This window comes from Nyctereutes procyonoides, unplaced genomic scaffold, assembly GCF_905146905.1.
Source record: "Nyctereutes procyonoides isolate TBG_1078 unplaced genomic scaffold, NYPRO_anot_genome, whole genome shotgun sequence".
In the NCBI taxonomy this organism is placed as follows: Eukaryota; Metazoa; Chordata; class Mammalia; order Carnivora; family Canidae; genus Nyctereutes; species Nyctereutes procyonoides.
Window position 1 is genome coordinate 12,422,590 of NW_026575125.1, and position 21,467 is coordinate 12,444,056.

General features: G+C 41.4%; 1 protein-coding gene across 1 annotated transcript in view; it reads left to right on the forward strand.

Moving 5' to 3' along the window:
- The window catches only part of GRPR (gastrin releasing peptide receptor), a 29,925-nt gene extending 8,888 nt beyond the window's left edge, over positions 1-21,037 (forward strand). The window contains exons 2-3 of the mRNA XM_055338378.1: positions 18,190-18,541; positions 20,648-21,037. Coding sequence (XP_055194353.1) covers positions 18,190-18,541; positions 20,648-21,037 — 742 coding nt within the window. The remainder of the gene's footprint in view (positions 1-18,189; positions 18,542-20,647) is intronic.
- The last annotated feature ends 430 nt before the right edge of the window (positions 21,038-21,467 follow it).

The window sequence follows — 21,467 nt, forward strand, 5'->3', positions numbered from 1 at the left end:
CCTTCTTCAGTCAGTGGGCATTAGGGTTGTTTTGGGGTTTGGGTGATTTGAATAAAGTTGTCATAAACATTCACATAGGGTTTTGTATGAAGGTATGTCTTCATTCCTCTTTGGTAAATATCACCCAGTATTATTTTCTTGAGAATTATTTTGTTCATCTATTTGCTTATTATCTGTCTTCAACCACTAAAAATACAACCCTCCCAAAATGGGAGGCTATCTTATTCATTAGCATATTCTCTGAGACTAAAACCATCCCTAACCTGTAGAAGAAGCTTGATAAGTGTTTGTTGAATACATGAATGGATGGAAACATGAAAGAAGGAGTAAAAAAATGAGTAAATTCTGGTAGATCCTACTAAGAGAGCCTGGAGCTGGATTATGGTTTGTGAATCATGTTCATCTCCTTTGATGGTTAACAGAATGATTGCAGTAGTCATCCCAACTGTAGATGACAAGACCTTATCCAGGTTTTATGGGAACTAATTGGAGAATGCTTTTTAATGAAAAAACAAGTAAAATTATGAATGCAAAGTTAGGTAGAGACATGAATGTTTTGAAAGATTAAGAAATATATTAAATTTAGAAATCACAACTTAAATAAGTTGATAAATTCTACAAACATCACAAAGTCCAGAAAAATAACATAGTAACTATTAATTAACTGTCTGACACATGTCCATCACACTTGTTTTCTTAAATATTTTGGCTTCATCCTCGATTGTCTCCTCTTAAAATGACTATGGTTTGGTGATAGTCACTATAGAAAATAGTGAAATTAGAAAGCCTTGTCAGATTTGTGGCATGGCTGATTAAAATTGGCTTATTATTAAGGAAAGGTTAGAAAAATTTCGGGATCCCTGGGTGGCTCAGCAGTGTAGTGCCTGCCTTCGGCCCAGGGCGCGATCCTGGAGTCCTGGAATCAAGTCCCACATTGGGCTCCCTGCATGGACCCTGCTTCTCCCTCTGCCTGTGTCTCTGCCTTGCTCTCTCTCTCTCTCTGTCTCTCTGTGTGTGTCTCATAAATTAATAAATAAAATATTTTTTTAAAGATTTTAAAAAATTTCTTTCAGCTCCATAATGCATTACTGGTTATTTTTTTTTTATTTATTTATGATAGTCACACACACACACACACAGAGAGAGAGAGAGAGAGAGGCAGAGACACAGGCAGAGGGAGAAGCAGGCTCCATGCACCAGGAACCCGATGTGGGATTCGATCCCGGGTCTCCAGGATCACGCCCTAGGCCAAAGGCAGGCACCAAACCGCTGCGCCACCCAGGGATCCCTGCATTACTGGTTATATCATATATGTTTAGGATTATTGTAAAATGTTTAAGGTTATTTGAGAAAGCCACTATCAATTTTTTTTCCTATATGAGCTATACAATTTCACAATTTTTGAAGCTTTATGCCTTGAGTGAACTTAAGTACTCATTAAATTGATGACGTCCACTAACCTGCGCCATGGATGTCTTTGCATTATGAGTTTTAAGCTTTCCTTATCAATGTTGGTGTTTTGTGAGTATGCATAACATGAGTCATTTTATACAAATGTCTTTGCTCTTTATAATCTGGCTACAGGTTTCTGTTCTATAAACACAGACACTCTGATAAACTTGACTTTGCTGATATATTTGGATTTAAATCTATCACATTATTATTTGGTCATTATTGGTTTCACCTGTCTCCTTATCCTTTCTCCCATCCTTCTTGCCTTCCTTTTTTTTTTTTTAAAGATTTTATTTATTTATTTATTCATGAGAGACATGCAGAGAGAGGCAGAGACATAGGCAGAGGGAGAAGCAGACTCCCCGTGGGGAACCCAATGCGGGATGCAATCCCAGTACCCCAGGATCATGATCTGAGCCGAATGCAGACACTCAACCACTGAGCCACCCAGGTGCCCCTATTCTTGCCTTCTTTTAATTAGTGAATGTTTTAATAATTCTAAACCTCCCCATGAGTTTAATTATATGAGCTCCTCTGAGTATTCTTTTAAGGGCTACCCTAGAGTTTACAACATGTATCCTTGACTTATTAGAATTTCCTATAAATTAGTACTTTCCCATCTCCCAGACAATTCAAGGATTGCAATGCAAGGACACTTTTATTTTATTTTAATTACTTTATTTTAACTCTTTCCTGCCTTTTCGGGGAGGGGGGGCTACTGTTATTTTACATTTTAATTCTCTGTATTTTAAAACTCACAACTCATTATGTTTCTTGTTTTTACATACTTTACATTCACTCACATATTTACCTTTAGATTTAAATTTATTCCTGTATTTACCTTTTATGTTGTTCTCTATTTCTTCCTGCAACTCTGACTTCATTTTGCTTCTGCCCAAAGAATGCCCTTCACTATTTCATTTAGTGTAAATCTAGTGGGGATACATTTTCTGGTTTTGAGTGTATGAAAATGCCTTCATTTGATTGAATTTGGGGAGGATATTTTCACTGCGTATAGAATTCTAAGCCAGCAGTTCTGATCTTTCACACTTTGAAGTTGCCATTTATTGTACTCTGACTTACACTACGATGACAGATGTCAGTTTTGTTGTTGCCTCTCTAAAATTATTGAGTTGTCTCTGACTGATTTTAAGATTTTTTCTTTATCTTTGGTTTTCAGCAGCATTACTATTATGCACTTGGCTGTGGTTTTCTTTGTATTTTTCCTGCTTGAGATTCATAGCTTTTCTTAAATCTGTGGTTGTAAATTTTAACCGGTCTTGTCAAGTTCTCAACCACTGCAACTTCAAATATTGCTTCTGTCCAAGTCTTTTTTCCCTCTCCTTTCTTATACTGTCCACATATCAACAGAATACTACAGATTAACTTAAGCTTTTTGAGTTTTCTTCCTCCTTTGCTTGTTTTTGCTTTTATTGAGGCAGAAAATTTCGTCCTTGGGTCACGCCTCTGTTACTAGGAACCATTTTAAACACAATCTCATTTCACCAAGACCCATAAATTCCCTGCTCCTTTTGTTGTGTTTTCCATCCTTTTTTCTCACTGAACTACACTCAGGCCATTTTCAGCTCACTAATCCTCTCTTCAGCTGTGTCTAGTCTTTCCATCTGGTTCCATCTTGTCATACAATTTCTTGAATTAGTCCCAATATATTTTAAAATCCCTCTCTGATAATCTAACATGCGGAACCTCTATAAGCTGGTTTCTATTATAGATTTTCTTCTCTTGTTTTTTGGCCATTTTATTTTGCCCCCTGGTGTATGAGGCAATTTTGTTTGACTACCTGATTTTATATGAAGAATTGTAAATAATTTGAGGCTCTAAAAAAAAAATAATAATAATAATTTGAGGCTCTGAGTGTTACCATCTTCCAGAAAAGATTAGCTCTTGCTTCTTACAGATAATTAGCAGGGGGTAGTATATCTGACCCAATCAGGATCTGAGCAGATTGGAGACTGGGCTTTGGTCGTTTTGAGAAATAGTTCACTCCCCCTACTAGGGTGTCTCCCTTTGGGAATCTGAACTGAAAGCCTGGGATGTTTGCCTGGCCTCCTCTCCTTGGTGGGCCTTAAACTCTATTTATTGTCCTCCTTCCTCCTAAAACTTCTAGAAGCTCTGCTCAGCTTTATTTCTCTGTTGCTGCTTGAAACTTAGCAAATGCCTTAAGGGAAAATGGTACTGAATAACACTGTCGTCTCTTTCACTTCCCTTCTCTCCAGGATTTTGGCCCCTCAAATCCTTACTGCCTTGGTATTTCTCTGATGTTTTCAAAGAGATTTTCTAACTTTTCATTTTAGGAGAGTTACTAAGCAACTAGCTGGTTTGCCATTATCAGAAGTGGAAAATCCCATCCCACCTCTCTTAAAGACACGGTCTGCTGCCCTAGAAGCTATCCATATCCCAGTTCCTCTAAAGAAGAGTACAGAACTCCCTAGTTAGACCCGGGGTATCAGCATTCATAGCCTCACATTATCTCAGGAGTTTTGATTCAGAGAAGTAAGCTCTGGCTAACTTCAAAGTGAGTAAGTCAGGAGTCTCAGCTGAGGCCTGCTGCAGTGGACACTGCCAAATATTGCAGGTACATCAAAGCCTCTGGGATCTTTCAACTAAGCCAGGACTCTTAGCCCCAATAAGCAAGAGCTAGAACCAGCATTTAGTTATGCAGTGATTGATAACAGCTAAAATTTTGTGGGAAGGAAAGAGCCAAAATGTTCCTGATGTACATTTCTTCAAACTTCACTTCTTTATTACTTTTTTCTTTTTTTTGTATTGTACTCAGACCAATTGGCCAGTGGGAATAGCTACAGGTAACATAGGAAAGAAGCAGGAAGAAAATGCGAAGTGCAGCACATAAAGAAATTTATTTCCAGTGTGAGAAGAACTTATTGTAACAATAATAATATGTCCATGTGACTCACTTATTTCTTTATGTTGTCTACATATAAATAGAATGACTACAGGTCAACCTCAAGCTTTTCAAGTTTTCTTTTTTTCCCTTTGGTGCTGTTTTTTGTTTGTTTTGTTTTGTTATCGGCAGTTTCATACCAGGGTCAGGCCTCTGTTATGAGAGATATGTTAAACATAATTAAAAAACAATACAAAATTATGTAAAAACAATCCACAGTGGTTTCTCCATGAAAGCATACCGGAAATGCTTATTTCTTTTTAAATAAATAGCAATCAAAACAGATTTTTAAGAACTTCAGTATTTTCTTTTCCTCTTCCACTTTTTTTTTTTTAAGATTTATTTGTTGGAGAGAGAGAGAGAGCACGTGCATGTGCGCATGTGCTTGAGCAGGCAGGGTGCAGAGGGAGAGAGAGAGGAGCAGTCTTCTTGCTGAGCACAGAGCCCATGAGACTCGATCCCACAACCCTGAGATCATGACCTGAGCCAAAATTAAGAGTCGGGTGCTCAACTGACTGAACCACCCAGGCATCCCTTCCCTTCCACTTTAAATGATTGGAAACACCACAGAAGAACAGAAAAATCAGAATTTGGCATCTTTTCTTTCCTAGGTTGTCAGCAGAGTTGAAATTGAAGGTTAAAATGATGGTTTGAGGAAAACATGTACTACAGGATGAAGATAAGTATAGTAAATATTTAGTTCCAAGCATTCTTTACTGGTGCTTTAAAGACCTGAGACTCTGAAGAGCTACAGTTAAATATAGCTAACTTGGGAATCCAGAGACCCAGGTTCCAGTCTTCTCATCTAACCGACCATGAGACCTCTGTGGGCACTAGTTTCCTCTTCTGTAATGTACAGGAAATGGGACTTGATGACTCTTAAGTTCTCTATTCCGTAATTATATAGAAAGCAGGTTTGTCGTAAACCATGTTCTCATACGTCTGTACCATGGTAAGCACTTCATATACTGACCCAGCACCGTCTGTTCTAAGAATGTCTCACAAAGGGCACCCTAGTGTGTATCTTTCTCTTGTTGTATCGGAGCTTTCCGGGGGCAGAGCTTGCTTCTCTGAGCAGATTTTTAAATCCTTAGTGGTCAGGGACTTTTATATCCATAGTGCAAAGCAGAGCTTGAGATGCTGAATTAGTACCTACCTGTGCTAATAAATTGACTAAGCATCCTGAACAATGGGTGTTTAACACTGGAAGACCCACGCTAAAGGTCAGTGGCCTATTGTCTTCATTATCACAAATTAAGAAGCCTGACAGGCAGAGCGCTGTGTGACATGGAAGACAGATTGTCTCCTCCAATAAAGAAGGAACCAGCGATTTGGGTATGGACAGGCAGAGAGCAGCAGAAATGCTGGCCGTGTTCACACATTCAGTGCACACAGGCCAGGGGCCAGGAAACCTTTTTTCTCAAGGGCCATATAATAAATATTTTCAGCATTGTGGGCCATAAAGTGTCTCCTTTGCAACTACTCAACTCTGCCGTTATAGCACGAAAGCAGCCACAGATATTATGTAAGAAAGTGGGGGCAGGCCCGGGTGGCTCAGCCGTTTAGTGCCAACTTCGGCCTGGGGCCTGATCCTGGAGACCCGGGATCGAGTCCCGCGTCGGGCTCCCTGCATGGAGCCTGCTTCTCCCTCTGCCTGTGTCCCTGCCTCTCTCTCTGTGTGTCTCTCATGAATAAATAAATAAAATCTTAAAAAAAAAAAAAAAGAAAATGGGCATAGCTGTATTGCAGTAAAGCCTTATTTATTGACCCTGAAATTTGAATTTCATGTACTTTTCACATGTCACAAAATGTGATTCATCTTTTGATTACTTTTTTCCCGACCATTTAAAATGTAAACAAACTCTTTTTTGCTTGTGGGCCACATGAAAACAGGCAGAGGGACAGCTTTGGCCAGTAGATCCTTAGTCTGCCGTCCCTGATGTAGAAGTGTGTGCACGCTTGCTGACGCAGTCACTTAGCAGCGAGTGTTAGTATTTTTTTTTTTTTCTGAGTACAGTTGACCCACAATGTTACATTAGTTTCAGGTGTCCAGCCTCGTGATTGGACACGCTTAGACATTATGCGGCGTTCATCACAAGTGCAGCTACATCTGTCCCGTTGCATCACTATCGTAATATCAGAGGAGAACCTAGGGGAATCCACGACCCCTGTCCAGTTAGCCAGGACAGACTTCCTGGGGGATAGAATAAAAACAATGCAACACGAATCAGACAGCTGTGTGGTGCTTTAAAGTATGAGGCCCTGGGACGCCTGGGTGGCTCAGCGGTTGAGCATCTGCCTTGGGCTCAGGGCATGATCCTAGAGTCCCAGGATCAAGTCCCACGTCGGGCTCCCTGCATGGAGCCTGCTTCTCCCTCTGCCTGTGTCTCTGCCTCTCTCTCTAGGTCTCTCATGAATAAATAAATAAAATCTTTAAAAAATAAAATAAAAGTATGAGGCCCTGTCGTCCTGCGCATTTGCTTTCGAATTAAAAACTGAGTCAGACCCCAACATCTTTAAGATATGTGTCTTTTTCCAGTGTGCCCTGGATCCTCTGTGATGCTAACAATTGTTTAAATGAAGAAAAGGAAAGAGTTTTAGCTCAAGGCTCACCCGGATTCCAGTTTGCATGGGTGGCGGGCTTGGGGGCAGAAGCTTCCCAAGCAGAAGCTTCCCGTTGCTCATGGGGAATGATGTGACCACACACTGAGCTTCTCACTGCCTCCTCCAAAGGGTTTCACCAGCACCCACAGTACTGCCTCCTCTAAGTTCTTCTCAGGGAAGCAAGGCCCTTTAAAATAGCAAAAAGGTGGAATTGTGCTCCCAGAGAATCATTTCCTCAGTACCTTCAGGGATTTGTGTGGGCCTGAAATGATTAGAGAAATAGGAAGTGTTTGGGCCATGGGAGATGTCTTGGGAAAAGGCTGTTAGCACTTTTATACTAAAATTTTTAACTGAAAAAAAGTCATTCAAATGCACTATCTAGACCATTTTCCATGATGATAGCTTTGCTGATTCAAAGCAAACTTTTTCAATGGTTCTTAATTAAGATGCCCCCAAGGTTGCCTGGTGACAAACTTCCAAACTTTTCTTTCCTCGCGCTCTCTCTCTCCCCCCTCCTCTTTCCTTCCTGAGTTTATTGTGATAAAATATACAGAACATAAAATTTCCTGTTTTGATCATTTTTGAAGTGCTCAGTTCTATGGCATTAAGTACATTCACATTGTTGTGCAACCATCACCACCATCCACCTCCAGAAGTTTTCTCATCTTCCCAAACTGAAACTCCCTACCTATTAAACAGTAACTGTCCTTTCTTTCATTGTATCGTTTTCTCTTTCTTTTATTGTTAATGCCTAGAGGTCACATTTAGTGGAGCGCTATTCATAGTGAGGACAAATTTAAAAGCACTGAATTTGAATACGTGTCTGAGTTTGAGCCCTGGTTCTTCCCATCGTCAACTGTGTGAGTCTACAGGTCTCAGTTTTCTGATTTATAAAATGGGGATAAGGGTATTTACTTTTTTTAAAGGTTTTATTTATTCATGAGAAACAGAGAAAGAGAGAGGCAGAAACACAGGCAGGGGGAGAAGCAGGCTCCATGCAGAGAGCCCGACGCAGGACTCCATCCCAGGTCTCCAGGATCAGGCCCTGGACCCAAGGCAGGCGCTAAACCACTGAGCCACCTAGGCTGCCCTAGGTGGTATTTACTTTTAATATATCATAGGACTATTACAATTTTTGTAATGATGAAATGAGATAATGTATTAACTTCTTTATGAAATGTTAGAATTCCTAGTCACAAGAGTGAGTGTACCAGGGCTCCTGGGTGGTTCAGTTGGTTAAGTGTCTGCCTTCAGCTCAGGTCATGATCCCAGGGTCCTGGGATTGAGTCCTAGGTCGGGCTCCCTGCTCGGCAGAGAGCCTGCTTCTCCCTCTCCCTCTGCCCCTCCCCTCCCACCTTGTGCTCTCTGTCTTGCCTGCTCTCTCTCTCTTGCAAGTAAATAAATAAAATCTTAAAAAAAGAGAGAGAGAATGAGTGTACCCTGAGCATGATTGTTATTTATGTTCATAAGGGAGCCAAGAGGATGTTGTTGAAATCTCACCCAGGTGTTCAGTGGACAGTCATTTCTTTTCATGAAATGCAATCGCTTTTTATTTAAATCGTGCTTCCTAGTTTTCAGAGTACTTTTGAGACTCCTCACTTAGCTCCTCCTTATAGCAAGTAAGAGTGATACCATGAGTTCCCTTTCACAGATGAAGAAAACGGAGATCTGAAGGTCTCACGGTTTAAGATCTGGACTCAGGGCCAATGTTGAAACCCAAGCTCCGCCACGCCCTCCTGCCGTGTGCTTCCTGGGATCTCCTCTCAAACAAACTACTTGCACCTAAATCCTTGTCTCCGAGTCTGTTGGGTGGTGAATGACAATTTATAAAGACAATTTATTACCCCAAGTCTATTTTATCTTCCGCCCTAAAGCATGGGTGATTTTTCTCTGTCTTTGTGATTTTTCTTCATTCTCTATCTTCTGTGTTACTCAGTAGAGTAAATGCAGGCCATGTCCAACTACGACTTGCAAGTGGGATTTATAAATGTTCTTCAAACTTTTTGGCTCATAAATTGCTAAAAAAGCCTAACAAGTTATAAATACATGTTCTTCCCTCCATAACATCTTTGAGGAATGGCCTATGAACAACTTGTACCAGGATGTGTGCACACCTACTGAAATTTAACTGGGTTTCTGCTCTCCTTTGTCATTTTAAACATACCCACTGGGAACTGTAATATTTCCTCCTGGTTATACCCCTTCTGACAAATTCCCTTATCGGATTAGCTCTGAGCTTTGGAATTAGGTCATCCTGCTGAAACCCATTTGGGGCCCAAAGGTCAGTGTTTGCCCAACTCCTTCTGCCAGGGCACCATAAGATGTCCAACAATTGCTTGCATCTCTCTTTCCATCTTATGCCCGGCTTCTGCATCCCTCATAGCCCAGAAATAGCACCTGCACTTCTGAACCTTCTCCCGTGCCAGACTCTAGATCTTCCCTGATGCCATTTTCAACTTGGCTCCCATGTCTCATTTGGACGGCCTCTTTTGGCCCTGACGCCTCTGAATTTATGAAAGAGCTCAGACCTTACTCTAGGCCCAGGCCACAGGGAACTTCAGGGTGTGTATACAGCAGTAAAAAAGGCAGGAGATTCAGTATAACAGACTCAAAGAAGTGAATTTTGTGTCTGCCTAGAAACATAGTGTTTTCACGATGGGTGGAGCAGGTGGGAAACAGACATTCTAATACTTTTTTTGCTTTTCTCCCTTAATTTCAATGCCAGCCAAAGGGGGGCAGAATTTGCCACCCCAAAATGTGCCACTTTGGCATAAGGATGATTTTAGGCTGGTTATTTCTTAAGAAACAGCAGAGACAGGACAAGTTCTGAAAATCCTAACCAAAGATACCCTTTTGTAAGAGCCATTTACAAGGGAAATTTCCATCTGTAAGGACTGCAAAGTGGGGTTCATGCCCTCCCGAAGAGGTGCAACTGGTCTAACAGGTAAGGGAGGAAAATATAAAAATTTCTATTTATATTGATTTTTATCTAAAAATAAAGATGAATTAAACGTTAGTAATATGCAGTGTCCAAATTGAGGCTCAGTCTCTCCCTGAGTCCACAGCAGAGGATCCCTCATCATGTTCAAGGAGACTCAACAATGGCACCTCATTCTTCCCTCCACTTTCCAGGTTTTGGAGAGGTTCTGCAGAACGCTGTGTTTTGGTATGATCTAGTTTTAACTAAACTAATGTCCCCAAGTGGACAAGTGGCTTGAAAATATTCCTACAAAACAGAGCTAAACAAAACCCCACAGATTGTAAATGATACTAAAATTGCAAGCCCAAGGGAACAATGTGACTATAACAAAGTTCCCTCATTCCTGGTATAGGCACTAATCAGATATGACACATTCAATCATGTTAGAATTATAAGAAAGTTTTTCTGATGACAAACAGGTTTACAGTTAATAAAAGAGAATAAACTATAGAACATACTATTTTATTTTATTCTTTTTATAAGTAGGCTCCACACTCAGCATGGAGCCCAGTGCAGGCTTGAACTCACAACCCTGCGATCAAGACCTGAGCTGGGCCACCCAGGTGCCCCTAACACATTATTTTATGTTATTTTACTGTTAGTTTATCTCTTTCTTTAGTTTATCTTTTTAAAATTCTATATTTTAGCATGTTTTCTCCCTTGTTTATGAACTTCTATATAATACCCACCCACATTCAACAATTCATTTCCTAGACTTTGTTCTTGCTCTCTCTCTCTGTGTGTGTGTGTGTGTGTGTATAGATACACATTTGTTTTATTTTGTTCAACTCTGCAAAGTAAGGTGCAAATATCTTAACCTTTCACTCCTATTTCAGTGTGTATTCCCTAAGAACATGGACATTCTTCTGCACAACCCCAGTATCATTAGCACACTTAATGAAATTCACAATAATTCCTTAATACCATCTGATATGTAGTCACATTTCCCCCATTTTCCAAAAAAAAAAAAAAAATAGTTCATTACTTAAAAAAAAAATCCAGGATAAAATTAAGGCCTATGCATTAGATTTGGTTCTTTTTTTTCCAGTTTTATTGAGTTATAAGTGATACATAACATTGTATAAGTTTAAGATGCATAACATAATGATTTGTTATATGTACATATTGTGAAAAGGATTACTTGTTACATCTCTTTTATCTCCTTTAAGGTGTAACAGTAGCTCTCCTATATTCTTCTTAAAAAATGATGTTGACTGTTTTGATGAATCTAAGCCAGTTATCTCATAGAATATTCCAGGATTGGATTTGTCTGATTGTTTCCTCATATATAGATTCAGGTTAAAATTTTTGGGCAAGACGACTGCATAGGCAATGTTGTGTTCTTCCCACTGCATTTTATCAGGAGGCACATAAATGATTTCAGATGGTCCCAGTATTGGTGTTGCTAAATTTAATCAGGGCCAAATTATGAGTTTCATGGGCCCTTGGCACTTTTACCTTTATGGGACCCTTTCTCCATTAAAAAAAATTAAGAATTATATTTTATAGTTCTATCAGCATAGAGATAAATATAATCCAAGATGGATTATATTCATTTTTTTTCTTCTCATTTTAAAAGAAACTGAAACCCTTTCCTAAACCCCTAAAAGTATCATGGGCCATAGACCTTGTGCCTACTCTAACTAGTGGAGAATTTCACCCTGGGTTTGACCATCTGGTTAAAGGGGTGACTTCTGGATCTCCCCAACATAAAGGTACATTTTTCCTCTTTGCAATTAGATAGTAGTCTATGGGGAGACTCTTTGAGACTATATGAATATCCTGTTCCCCTAAAACCTCTCCCTCGGTGGTTTTATCATTCTTGCCAGAATCATTTCTTACATTGAAGACTGCAGTTATTATCTCCTGTGGAGGGTTGAGAATACTGAAGTGCAGAGTCCCTTAGATTTATGTCCAAGACCATAAATCTAATGGGTAGAATCACCATTAGGAACCAGATCTCTGCTCCCAAGTCCACATTAAAGCCCAGAGAAAACCAGAGTATATCAAGAAGGAGTGAAAAAGAGCATTGGAGTTATTCGGCCTGGAGAGAACAGAAAAGAGTAACTGTAATCTGTTACACACTTAAAGATAACGGATTCGTACCAAGGACCACCAAGTTCTCCACTGGCAGAGTAATAGCTCAAAGGGAGGTAAGATCCCATTTCTCGGGATTACAGTCATTTTACAAATCAGCTAATAATCCCCTCATGTTTCTTCAGAAAAGTTCCTGGTGTTATTTTCAGAGGAAAATCAAGCTGATGTTTAAGAGCCTCGTCAAAACTGATTAGGTGTTAGGATTCTCATTTAAATGCCAACAATGTGCCAATTACCTAGAGACCGTTTCATTCCTTTCACTTTCTCTTCACCTCAGCCCACTCCAGGTAGTGTGCATCAGGAGCTTTTAAAATACTGTGGTTCAACAGTTCCTACAGACTTCAGTAGGTAATTATGGACAAATGAGGGCCGAAATGCCGGATCCTTAAAAACAAACTGCCCATATTTGAATAAAAGACATACTTTTCTGTGGGCAAAGTTTTCCAACCCTGAGAGTGGGAGTCTGCTATTTCTATTTGCCAAAAAACTCTTTGAGACATTAATCTTATTACACAGAATGTTTCTGACCTTTCCAATGTTTGCATAAGAAAAATGAAGCACAGATGTTTTCAGGAGTGGGAGGCAATTGTCTTGAGCCCCATAGTATCAGAGGAGTGAATTTGTCAGTCTATGGAAGGATGATTCTTACTAAATATGTAAAAGAAAATTTACTCTCATTTTTGAGAAGTTGGGAGTAAGAGACACACCTGCACGCCACATATTATTAATTAATTAGCAAGTACGCACTGAGCCTCTACTTTGAAGTAAGTGACATGCAGAACAAGAGACTTGGAGCAGTTTCAGTGATACAGAAAGAAGAGAAGAGGAACAGATGTAAGCTTCTAACCTCAGGACATTTATTAGGAAATCAGGTAGAAAAGACATACCCATGGGAAGCTAGCAGACAATTCAAGATGGTGCACAGTAGACATTAAATGAAAAGCATCGATAATCCTGTCATAAAATTAGACAGGTTAGGAGAAAGAACAGGAATCACGGAAGCCTAGATTGGGCAGCAAATGCTTCATCAAGATGATACTTATCAACTAGAATTTGGAAGGACGGGATTCAGATGAATGGAGACTCTGGGACTGGGCAGAAAGGAAGGAGGAAGGCAGGAAAGTAATGGAGAATTTAGGAACAGACCACAGACTCTTTGTCCCTTGGGTACAATTAAAGTCGATCGCTCATTCTTTCAGAGGGCAGCAAGTAGGAGATGATGTATGCAGAATGATGCTGGAAATAAATCTGATGATAACTTTAAATGTCCATCTCGTCTAACTATTCTAGATAAGGCTCTTTTGTTGACAAAGAACAGAAGCCACTCAAACTCAAGTGAAAAGGGAAAGGGAGAACTGTGAGATTGTAACAGGAGACCTCTTGTACATTCAAAAGCAGTTCGTGGGCCAAGAACCAAGGACCCTCTGTTTCACTCAAGGCCACATCATCTCATCCTCTTTTTTTTTTTTTTTTTTTTTTTTTGAGAGGGAGAAAGGGGAGAGGGGCAGAGAGAGAGCCTCAGGCAGACTCCATGCTGAGCATGGAGCCCGATGCAGCGTTTGATCTCACGGGGTCGATCTCATGACCCTTCGATCATGACCTGAGCCGAAATCAAGAGTCAGACGCTTAATCAACTGAGCCACTCAGGCGCCCCATCAGCTTACTCTTGTATGTGTGCCTCATTCTTTCTCTTTCTCTCAATCCACCTACTCTGCTTATTCATCTTGTACGAGGTTCAAATATGCCCAATCCCTTCTTTGACATCAAAATCTTATTTCCAGCATCTGTTATCAACTAACTACATCCTGTCATTTTTTTCAGTTTAAATGCGTAAGCTCTTTAGTTGCTGGCCAGGCAGTTCACTGGCTGGTCTCAGATCAGGTATCCACCCCAGTCCAACTAGCCATCACTCCTAAACAAGAACCCCCAGTGGCAACCCCCTGCATTGGGAGCTCCAGGGAGAGCTGTCTAAACCAGAAGAAGAAATAGACTGACATGTTCCATGCTCTATAGAACCACTAGACTTCCAGGAAACATTTGGTGTGTTCCAGACATATTTAGGAAACTTCTGGTCTGTTTCTCTCTCTCTCCCTTTTTTTTTTTTAAGATTTTATTTATTCATGAGACACACAGAGACAGAGGCAGAGACACAGGCAGAGGGAGAGGCAGGCTCCCTGCAGGGAGCTGATATAGGACTCGATCCTAGGACCCTGGGATCACGACTTGAGCCAAAGGCAGATGCTCAACCACTGAGCCACCCAAGTGCTCCTATTTCTCTGCTTCTAAGAAGGATTTACCCAGAGTTGTTTTCTGAAAGAGCTATGATATCCTGAAAGGAGTTGGTCCTCAATTGCATGCTAATTGCCCCCACCTCTGAAATTGAATTTCAGTTTGTCACCTGTAGAATGAGGATAATCGCACCTATCTGTTGTCTGGAACATAAATTAGATAATGTAGATGTAATTCTCTGCTTGGCACAAAGCAAGAGCTTAGTAAATGGGATTTCTTTAATTACCTTGATTTTGTATGAATATTCCATAACAGAAAATTGTTTGCAGTGCATTTTCACTTATTTTTTAATTGCACAAGTGATATATGAATGTATCTGAATATTTAAAAGCAATTCCCGGACACTATATTATTTCACTGTAAATATACTCATGATAAATATTTTAGGGCATGTTTTTAATAAATAGAGTCTTTTTAAAAAGACAGACCCACAATACCAAATCATACCCAGTATATTAAAAATAATTCCTTAATATCACGAGTTCTAAATATGTATTTGATTTTCCTCAATAGTCTCAAAAATATCTTTTTATGGTTGTTTGGTTTGAATCAAAATCCAAAAGGAGCCTACACATTACACTTAGTATGTCACACATCTCAGTAGGTCTATAACCATTCTCCTTTTTTTTTTTTTTTAATATCTTTTCTCCTTTTTTATGCCATATATTTGTTGGGAAAAAATAGAGTCATTCCTGTAGAATTTTCCAATTCAGGATTTGACTGAATCTTCCTGGCATCATTTAGCAGATTCTTTTATCCCCACATTTCCTGAAAACTGGTACATAGATCTAGAAGCTTATTTAGATTAAAATTATTTTTCTGGCAAGACTATAAAAGTAATGTTTTCATACTATCTTTTATATTTCAAAAGTCGTGAATTTGAAATAGCAGCTCAGCAGTTCCCATGGTATTTTGCACTTAGGAGTACAAGATTCCCAAGAGACAAGGAGGTAAGCCATTCACTCTGGTTCCTGCCTCATGCAGAAGTGAGTCACTCATGCAGGAGTGAATCACCTTCACTTGGAGTGTTAATGGTCCTTATGACTGTTCTCTGCCAGAAAACGCAGATAAAAGTCATAATTACTACTTTATCTGTAATTGATTTATCAGAGATAGCTTTGGCTATCAGAGATACATCTTTGGCCGTATATGTTCACATACCTTTAATTAAAGATATAAATTCCTCGCCTACATTCGAAACTAGAAATGAAAATGTTTGAGATGAACTAGTGCGTAGAGAAAGTGCCAGAAGAAAATAACACTGCCTTCGAAATTTTTATGTTTTTCAGTAATTGTTTAAAATGAACTAATATAGTTTATGGATGGAAAAGCAAACTGAGGTACACTGAAGCCGGACTATAGCATTGTGCTGGAGTGCTGGGAATGTCCATTAAATAAGAGCCCTCCTTTCTCTACCTGAGCTGGGAACAGCTAGATAAAGAAATCTAGAACAATAAAAAATGATTTCTTCTATGCCTGGTAAAGCTATTTGGAAAATGTGACTTCGGTCCATAGCAATAATGAACTTGCAAACACCTGATCTCCTCTATTACATGTGCTAGTCCCCAGTCAGGGACAATTAGACAACCATAGGTTTCTCTGAGCCCAGTGCACACGCTGGGTTCTTTTTCTCAAACTCGCCTCTTAATAACTCACACTCTTTCCCTGGAGGGAGGCAGAAAGTGAGTGAGGAATCGGGGTGCAGCTAAGAGTGGTAATTCAGTGGAAGTTAATCAACATGGAAGCAAGTGGGAATAAGTGTTCTCCCATCACTGAAGTCCATCGTATAAAAGAGTATCAATGGTGGAGCCAGTTTTAACACAGCATTTCAGCGATGAACACCCTCACATTTAGTTGGTCCCAACTCACATCAACTTCCACACTATCGCAGCTCACATTCAACCGAACAAATATTTGTCCAGTGTGTGCAGATCACAGTGCTGGCAGATGCCAAGATGGAAGACACTCTTTGTCTACCAGAGGCCCATCCTCTAGTGGGTTCTCAGACAAGTACACACACAAAACAGGTGTGCACCCCACTGCACTAGGTGTTGTACGGGGAGTTGTGGCAGACATTGGGATGCTCTGCTCAGACCTCCCTTGAAGAAAAGATTCACTATCCAGCTGCAGGGACTGTGGTGAGCTGATAGCCTCCAGCTGTAGGTTCCTTCAGGGTCCACTTCAGCTTTTGAGCTACGGTCATGATCTTCTTGGACAGTTCCTGCAGCTGGTGATAGAAGGGCCTGGCCATTTCCACCCAGGACAGGACTCCTCTGCTGGTCAATCTTTGTTACCAAGCTCCCCATTAGGCTGGTAGAGGGTGACTAGCTGTCCCTGTTTGCTGGGACTGAGCTATTTCCTAGGATAGAGGACCTTCAGTGCTAAAGTTGGGGAATCTCCAGACAAATTAGGATGGTTGGTCACTTTCACTGGTGTAGAACCTTGTCAGGTCTGCATCATCGTGTGACAGCTCCCCTCCATCCATTCTTGCTTCCTTCCCTTTTGCCTTTCACAGGTATTACTCCCCAATAGACTTCTTGTCCTCCTGGTTTCATCTCAGTGTCTGCTTCCTAGAGCACTCAGCCCAACACAGGGGCGCATAATGCTCAGAATCCAGGAGGGACCCAAATACTACAAGAGAAGCTGAAGCTGAAGGAGAGAAGGAAGGCAGGGGAAAACTAATTTGACAATCACAGGCATGCTCCTGGTATAATTTTCTCAGTGGGCTATTTGTTCTGCACCCTTTGGAAAAGAGAAGAGGCAAATGTAAATACTCAATGACTTCAGGTTCCCTAAACTGCATTTGAATACTCAAATTGAAGGCTTTGCCAAAAACAAACAAACAGGGCAGCCAGGGTGGCTCAGCAGTTTAGCGCCGCCTTCAGCCCAGGGCCTGATCCTGGAGACCCGGGATCGAGTCCTGCATCGGGCTCCCTGCATGGAGCCTGCTTCTCCCTCTGCCGGTGTCTCTGCCTCTCTCTCTCTCTCTCTGTCTCTCATGAATGGATAAATAAAATCTTTTTAAAAAGCTAACCTTCTTGCCCCTCTTGTCCCTGTGTCCTTTTTTAAAAAAGATTTTTATTTATTTCTTTTAGAGAGAGATAGAGTACGAGTCGGGGGAGGGGCAGAGAGAGAGAGAGAGAGAGAGAGAGAGAAAATCTCAAGCAGACCTTGTGCTGAGCACAGAGCCTGACATGGGGCTTGATACCATGACCTTGAGATCATGATCTGCTGAAACCAAGGATCTGATGCTTAACCCACTGAGCCACACAGGCACCACCCACCCACCCACCATGTCCATCTTTAAACATGCTTGTTATTAGCTTCTATGACTTAAGAAGAAAAATGAAAGGCACTTTAGCTTTTCTGAGAAGTATCCTTACAATTAAGAGAGATTGTGGGTGAAGAACCAGGAGCACGTGACATCCTTCAGAGCCAGGACTAGGATAAGGAGGGCAAGGTACTCACGTATAACTTTTTTTAAAAAAGATTTTATTTATTTATTCATGAGAGACATAGAGAGGCAGAGACACAGGCAGAGGGAGAAGCAGGCTCCATGCACCGGGAGCCCGACGTGGGACTCGATCCCGGGACTCTGGGATCACACCCTGAGCCAAAGGTAGACGCTCAACCACTGAGTCACCCAGGCGTCCCTCAGGTATAAGATTTAGGGAGGCACTCGCTGTCATGGTTGTGTGAGTAGAGTCCGCACTTGCATGAACCTGGGAGTGAGCACCTCCTCAAATATTGTACCCAGGTGCCTGGCTTGCCTCACCCTAGTCCCTGCCCTGGTATCCATAATATTAGGCAATTTACGCACAACATTCGCTTTTTCCTGACCCAGGTACAAAGCCATCGTCCGGCCAATGGATATCCAGGCCTCTCATGCTCTGATGAAGATCTGCCTCAAAGCTGCATTGATCTGGGTTATCTCCATGCTTCTGGCCATCCCGGAGGCTGTGTTTTCTGATCTACATCCCTTCCATGAGGAAAGCACCAACCAGACCTTCATCAGCTGTGCCCCATACCCACACTCTAACGAGCTGCACCCCAAAATCCACTCCATGGCTTCCTTCCTGGTCTTCTACATCATCCCACTGTCGATTATCTCTGTCTACTACTACTTCATTGCTAGAAATCTGATCCAGAGTGCTTACAATCTGCCTGTGGAAGGGAATATACATGTCAAGAAGCAGGTGGGTGCTTAGAATTGATTCGTTTCCTCTTTAGGGATTTGATCCCTTTTGCACCCCACTGACAGGTATAGTATTTAGGTGGTCATGTCACCTGATTCTGCAATTAAAGGAGGTGGGTGATCTGCAGGCAGATGGGAAATGGAAACTTCTAGCCACAGAAGCCCAAGAATTCAGGTATCCTTTATAATCTTGTTCTCTTACTAAAGACCTAAGCTAGGGAGGTGTTGAGAATCTGGAAGATTTGAAGTACGGTTTTGGGTTTTTTTTTTGTTTTGTTTTGTTTTGTTTTGTTTTTTTAGATATATCTGAACAAGCATTGTAAACAGAATAAAATGTTGAGACTCAATGGGATGTGACTTCTTTTAACTCCAGTCACATTGTTTGGAGAGGAGGAGGACTACCACATGAGGACAAAGTGGAGGGAGCAAGAAAATGAGGCTGGTTGAGGAAACAGAAAAGTTCGATTAAGATAGGCTTACATTGATTTGAGTTCAAATCCAGACTTCATGACTAATTCGTTTACTCTTTCTGAGCCTCAGTTCCCGTACCCATGATATAGGGTGATCGCCCCCTATATTGTAAGGCTGTTGTAAGGTTAAAAGCCAGAGCACATACGTGACCTAGAGTGCCCATTATGCAGAATGCCCTCCAAATGCATTAGACTCCCTTCCCCATCCCCTATAACCCTGCAAAATTTCTTTTTTTTTAAAAGATTTTATTTTATTTATTTATTCATGAGAGACAGAGAGAGAGGCAGAGACACAGGCAGAGGGAGAAGCAGGCCCCACGCAGGGAGCCCGACATGGAACCCGATCCTGGGTCTCCAGGATCACACCCCGGGCTGCAGGCGGCGCTAAACCGCTGCGCCACCGGGGCTGCCCCCCTGCATAATTTCAAACTTGAAATATGAATAGCAGAAACCAGGGGCTGCAACTTTCTCAATTTTGTCAGTTCTTGCTTTCTAGCCTAAATGTAGATCCTGTGGTATTTATGATGGAAAAAGCAGAAAGATGCCCCATCCGTTTAAATGTACAGCCGATTCAGTGGGTGGCTTCACCCTTTAAAGTTGGTTGGTAAAAAAAAAAAAAAAAAAAAAAAAAAGTTGGTTGGTTTTTTTCTTCTTTCCTCAATTATGAGGAGAGAGGGGCAGTTCTCAGTGAAACGGTCTCTGTATTTGAAAGACCGCTCAATAGTGAACATCCATTGTACCTAAAATTCTTTTTTTATAAAGATTTTATTTATTATTTTTGCATGAGAGACACACAGAGAGAGAGAGAGAGAGAGAGAGAGAGAGAGAGAGAGAGGCAGAGACACAGGCCGAGGGAGAAGCAGGCTCCATGCAAGGAGCCCGACGTGGGACTCGATCCCGGGTCTCCAGGATCAGGCCCTGGGCTGAAGGTGATGCCAAACTGCTGAGCCACCCGGGCTGCCCCCTAAAATTCTTTAATGAGAAAGATATCTCCCTTTGCAGTAGTAGCAGAGGGTGATGGAAGTGGAAGGAGATCCTCAGCCCACTGTGTCTAAGAAGTTTCCTGCATGCATAGTTTAGCCCAGAAAGAACTTGAGATTAAAAAAATAGTAATAGGAAGTTATTTTGGTTTGGCCAATGAGAAAGAACAAAGCTGGCTGGGTTTTTTTGAGCAACAGAGGAAATAAGAAATTATTAACTGTGGAGCCAAGAAAGACATGGAGTCATACGGCTGATAAACTGCACCAGTGCTCTCCTGAGGAAAAAGAGGTCACTTACCAAAATTTCATTGTGCAATCCATTCAAGCATGTAATCAACTTTGTTTAAAGATCTGTTCTCAGTGGCACGTTCTAACTATATTCCACTTCATGGATTTCTACTTCCTGACTTTTCCATTTCTGTGTTTCTGACTTTCCCCCCTTTTTTCCATCTGTTTCGGTTGTTCTCTCATTTTATTTGATTTTCTCTTGTCCTCCTTCTCCCATTGAACTCTTTTTCTGTGGCTTTGTGAGCTCATCTATTCCCCCCAATTCTTTCTCCCTGTTTTCTTTTTCTCTGTCTGAATCGTTGTCTCTCTGCATTCATCCTACACTGTCCCTTGGTCCCTCTGTCTCTGTGTGTGTGACTCTCTCCTTAGATTGAATCCCGGAAACGCCTTGCCAAGACGGTGCTGGTGTTCGTGGGCCTCTTTGCCTTCTGCTGGCTCCCCAACCACATCATCTACCTGTACCGCTCCTACCACTACTCCGAGGTGGACACCTCCATGCTCCACTTCATCACCAGCATCTGTGCCCGCCTCCTGGCCTTCACCAACTCCTGCGTGAACCCATTTGCCCTCTACCTGCTGAGCAAGAGTTTCAGGAAACAATTCAACACCCAGCTCCTCTGTTGTCGGCCTGGCCTGATGACCCGCTCTCACAGCACCGGCAGAAGCACGACCTGCATGACCTCCTTCAAGAGTACCAACCCCTCTGTGGCCACCTTCAGCCTCATCAATGGAAACATCTGTCATGAAGGGTATGTCTAGGGGGACCTTGACCCTGTCGCCCTAGGGGGTCCCTGGTTTTACTTTCTGGCTAGTAAAGAACCCTCACATCTGTTGTATACCCTCCAACGACCCCTTGGAAGGCTATGAGTGTGTAGGCAGGTTGCAGAGAAGCCCAAATGGATTGCTCTTATGTTTGAAAGGCCCATCAAGGCTTACGTTTTCCATTTCAACTTGTGAATGCTTCTTCTGATGTAGAGCCAATTTCCCCCTTTTTAGAAAAGGGAACAAATAAGAAATTATCATTTTAAGCACCAAGCGCTGATATACAAGGATGGCCAATTAAGTCACAGAAACTATATGAACAACCAGATTTATAAAGCAGAAAAATCATACATTAGATGTCCACTTTGTGAAAGACTCTACCTTGTTATTTCTTTAAGCAGAAACTAGCACTTTAAAAATATGATCT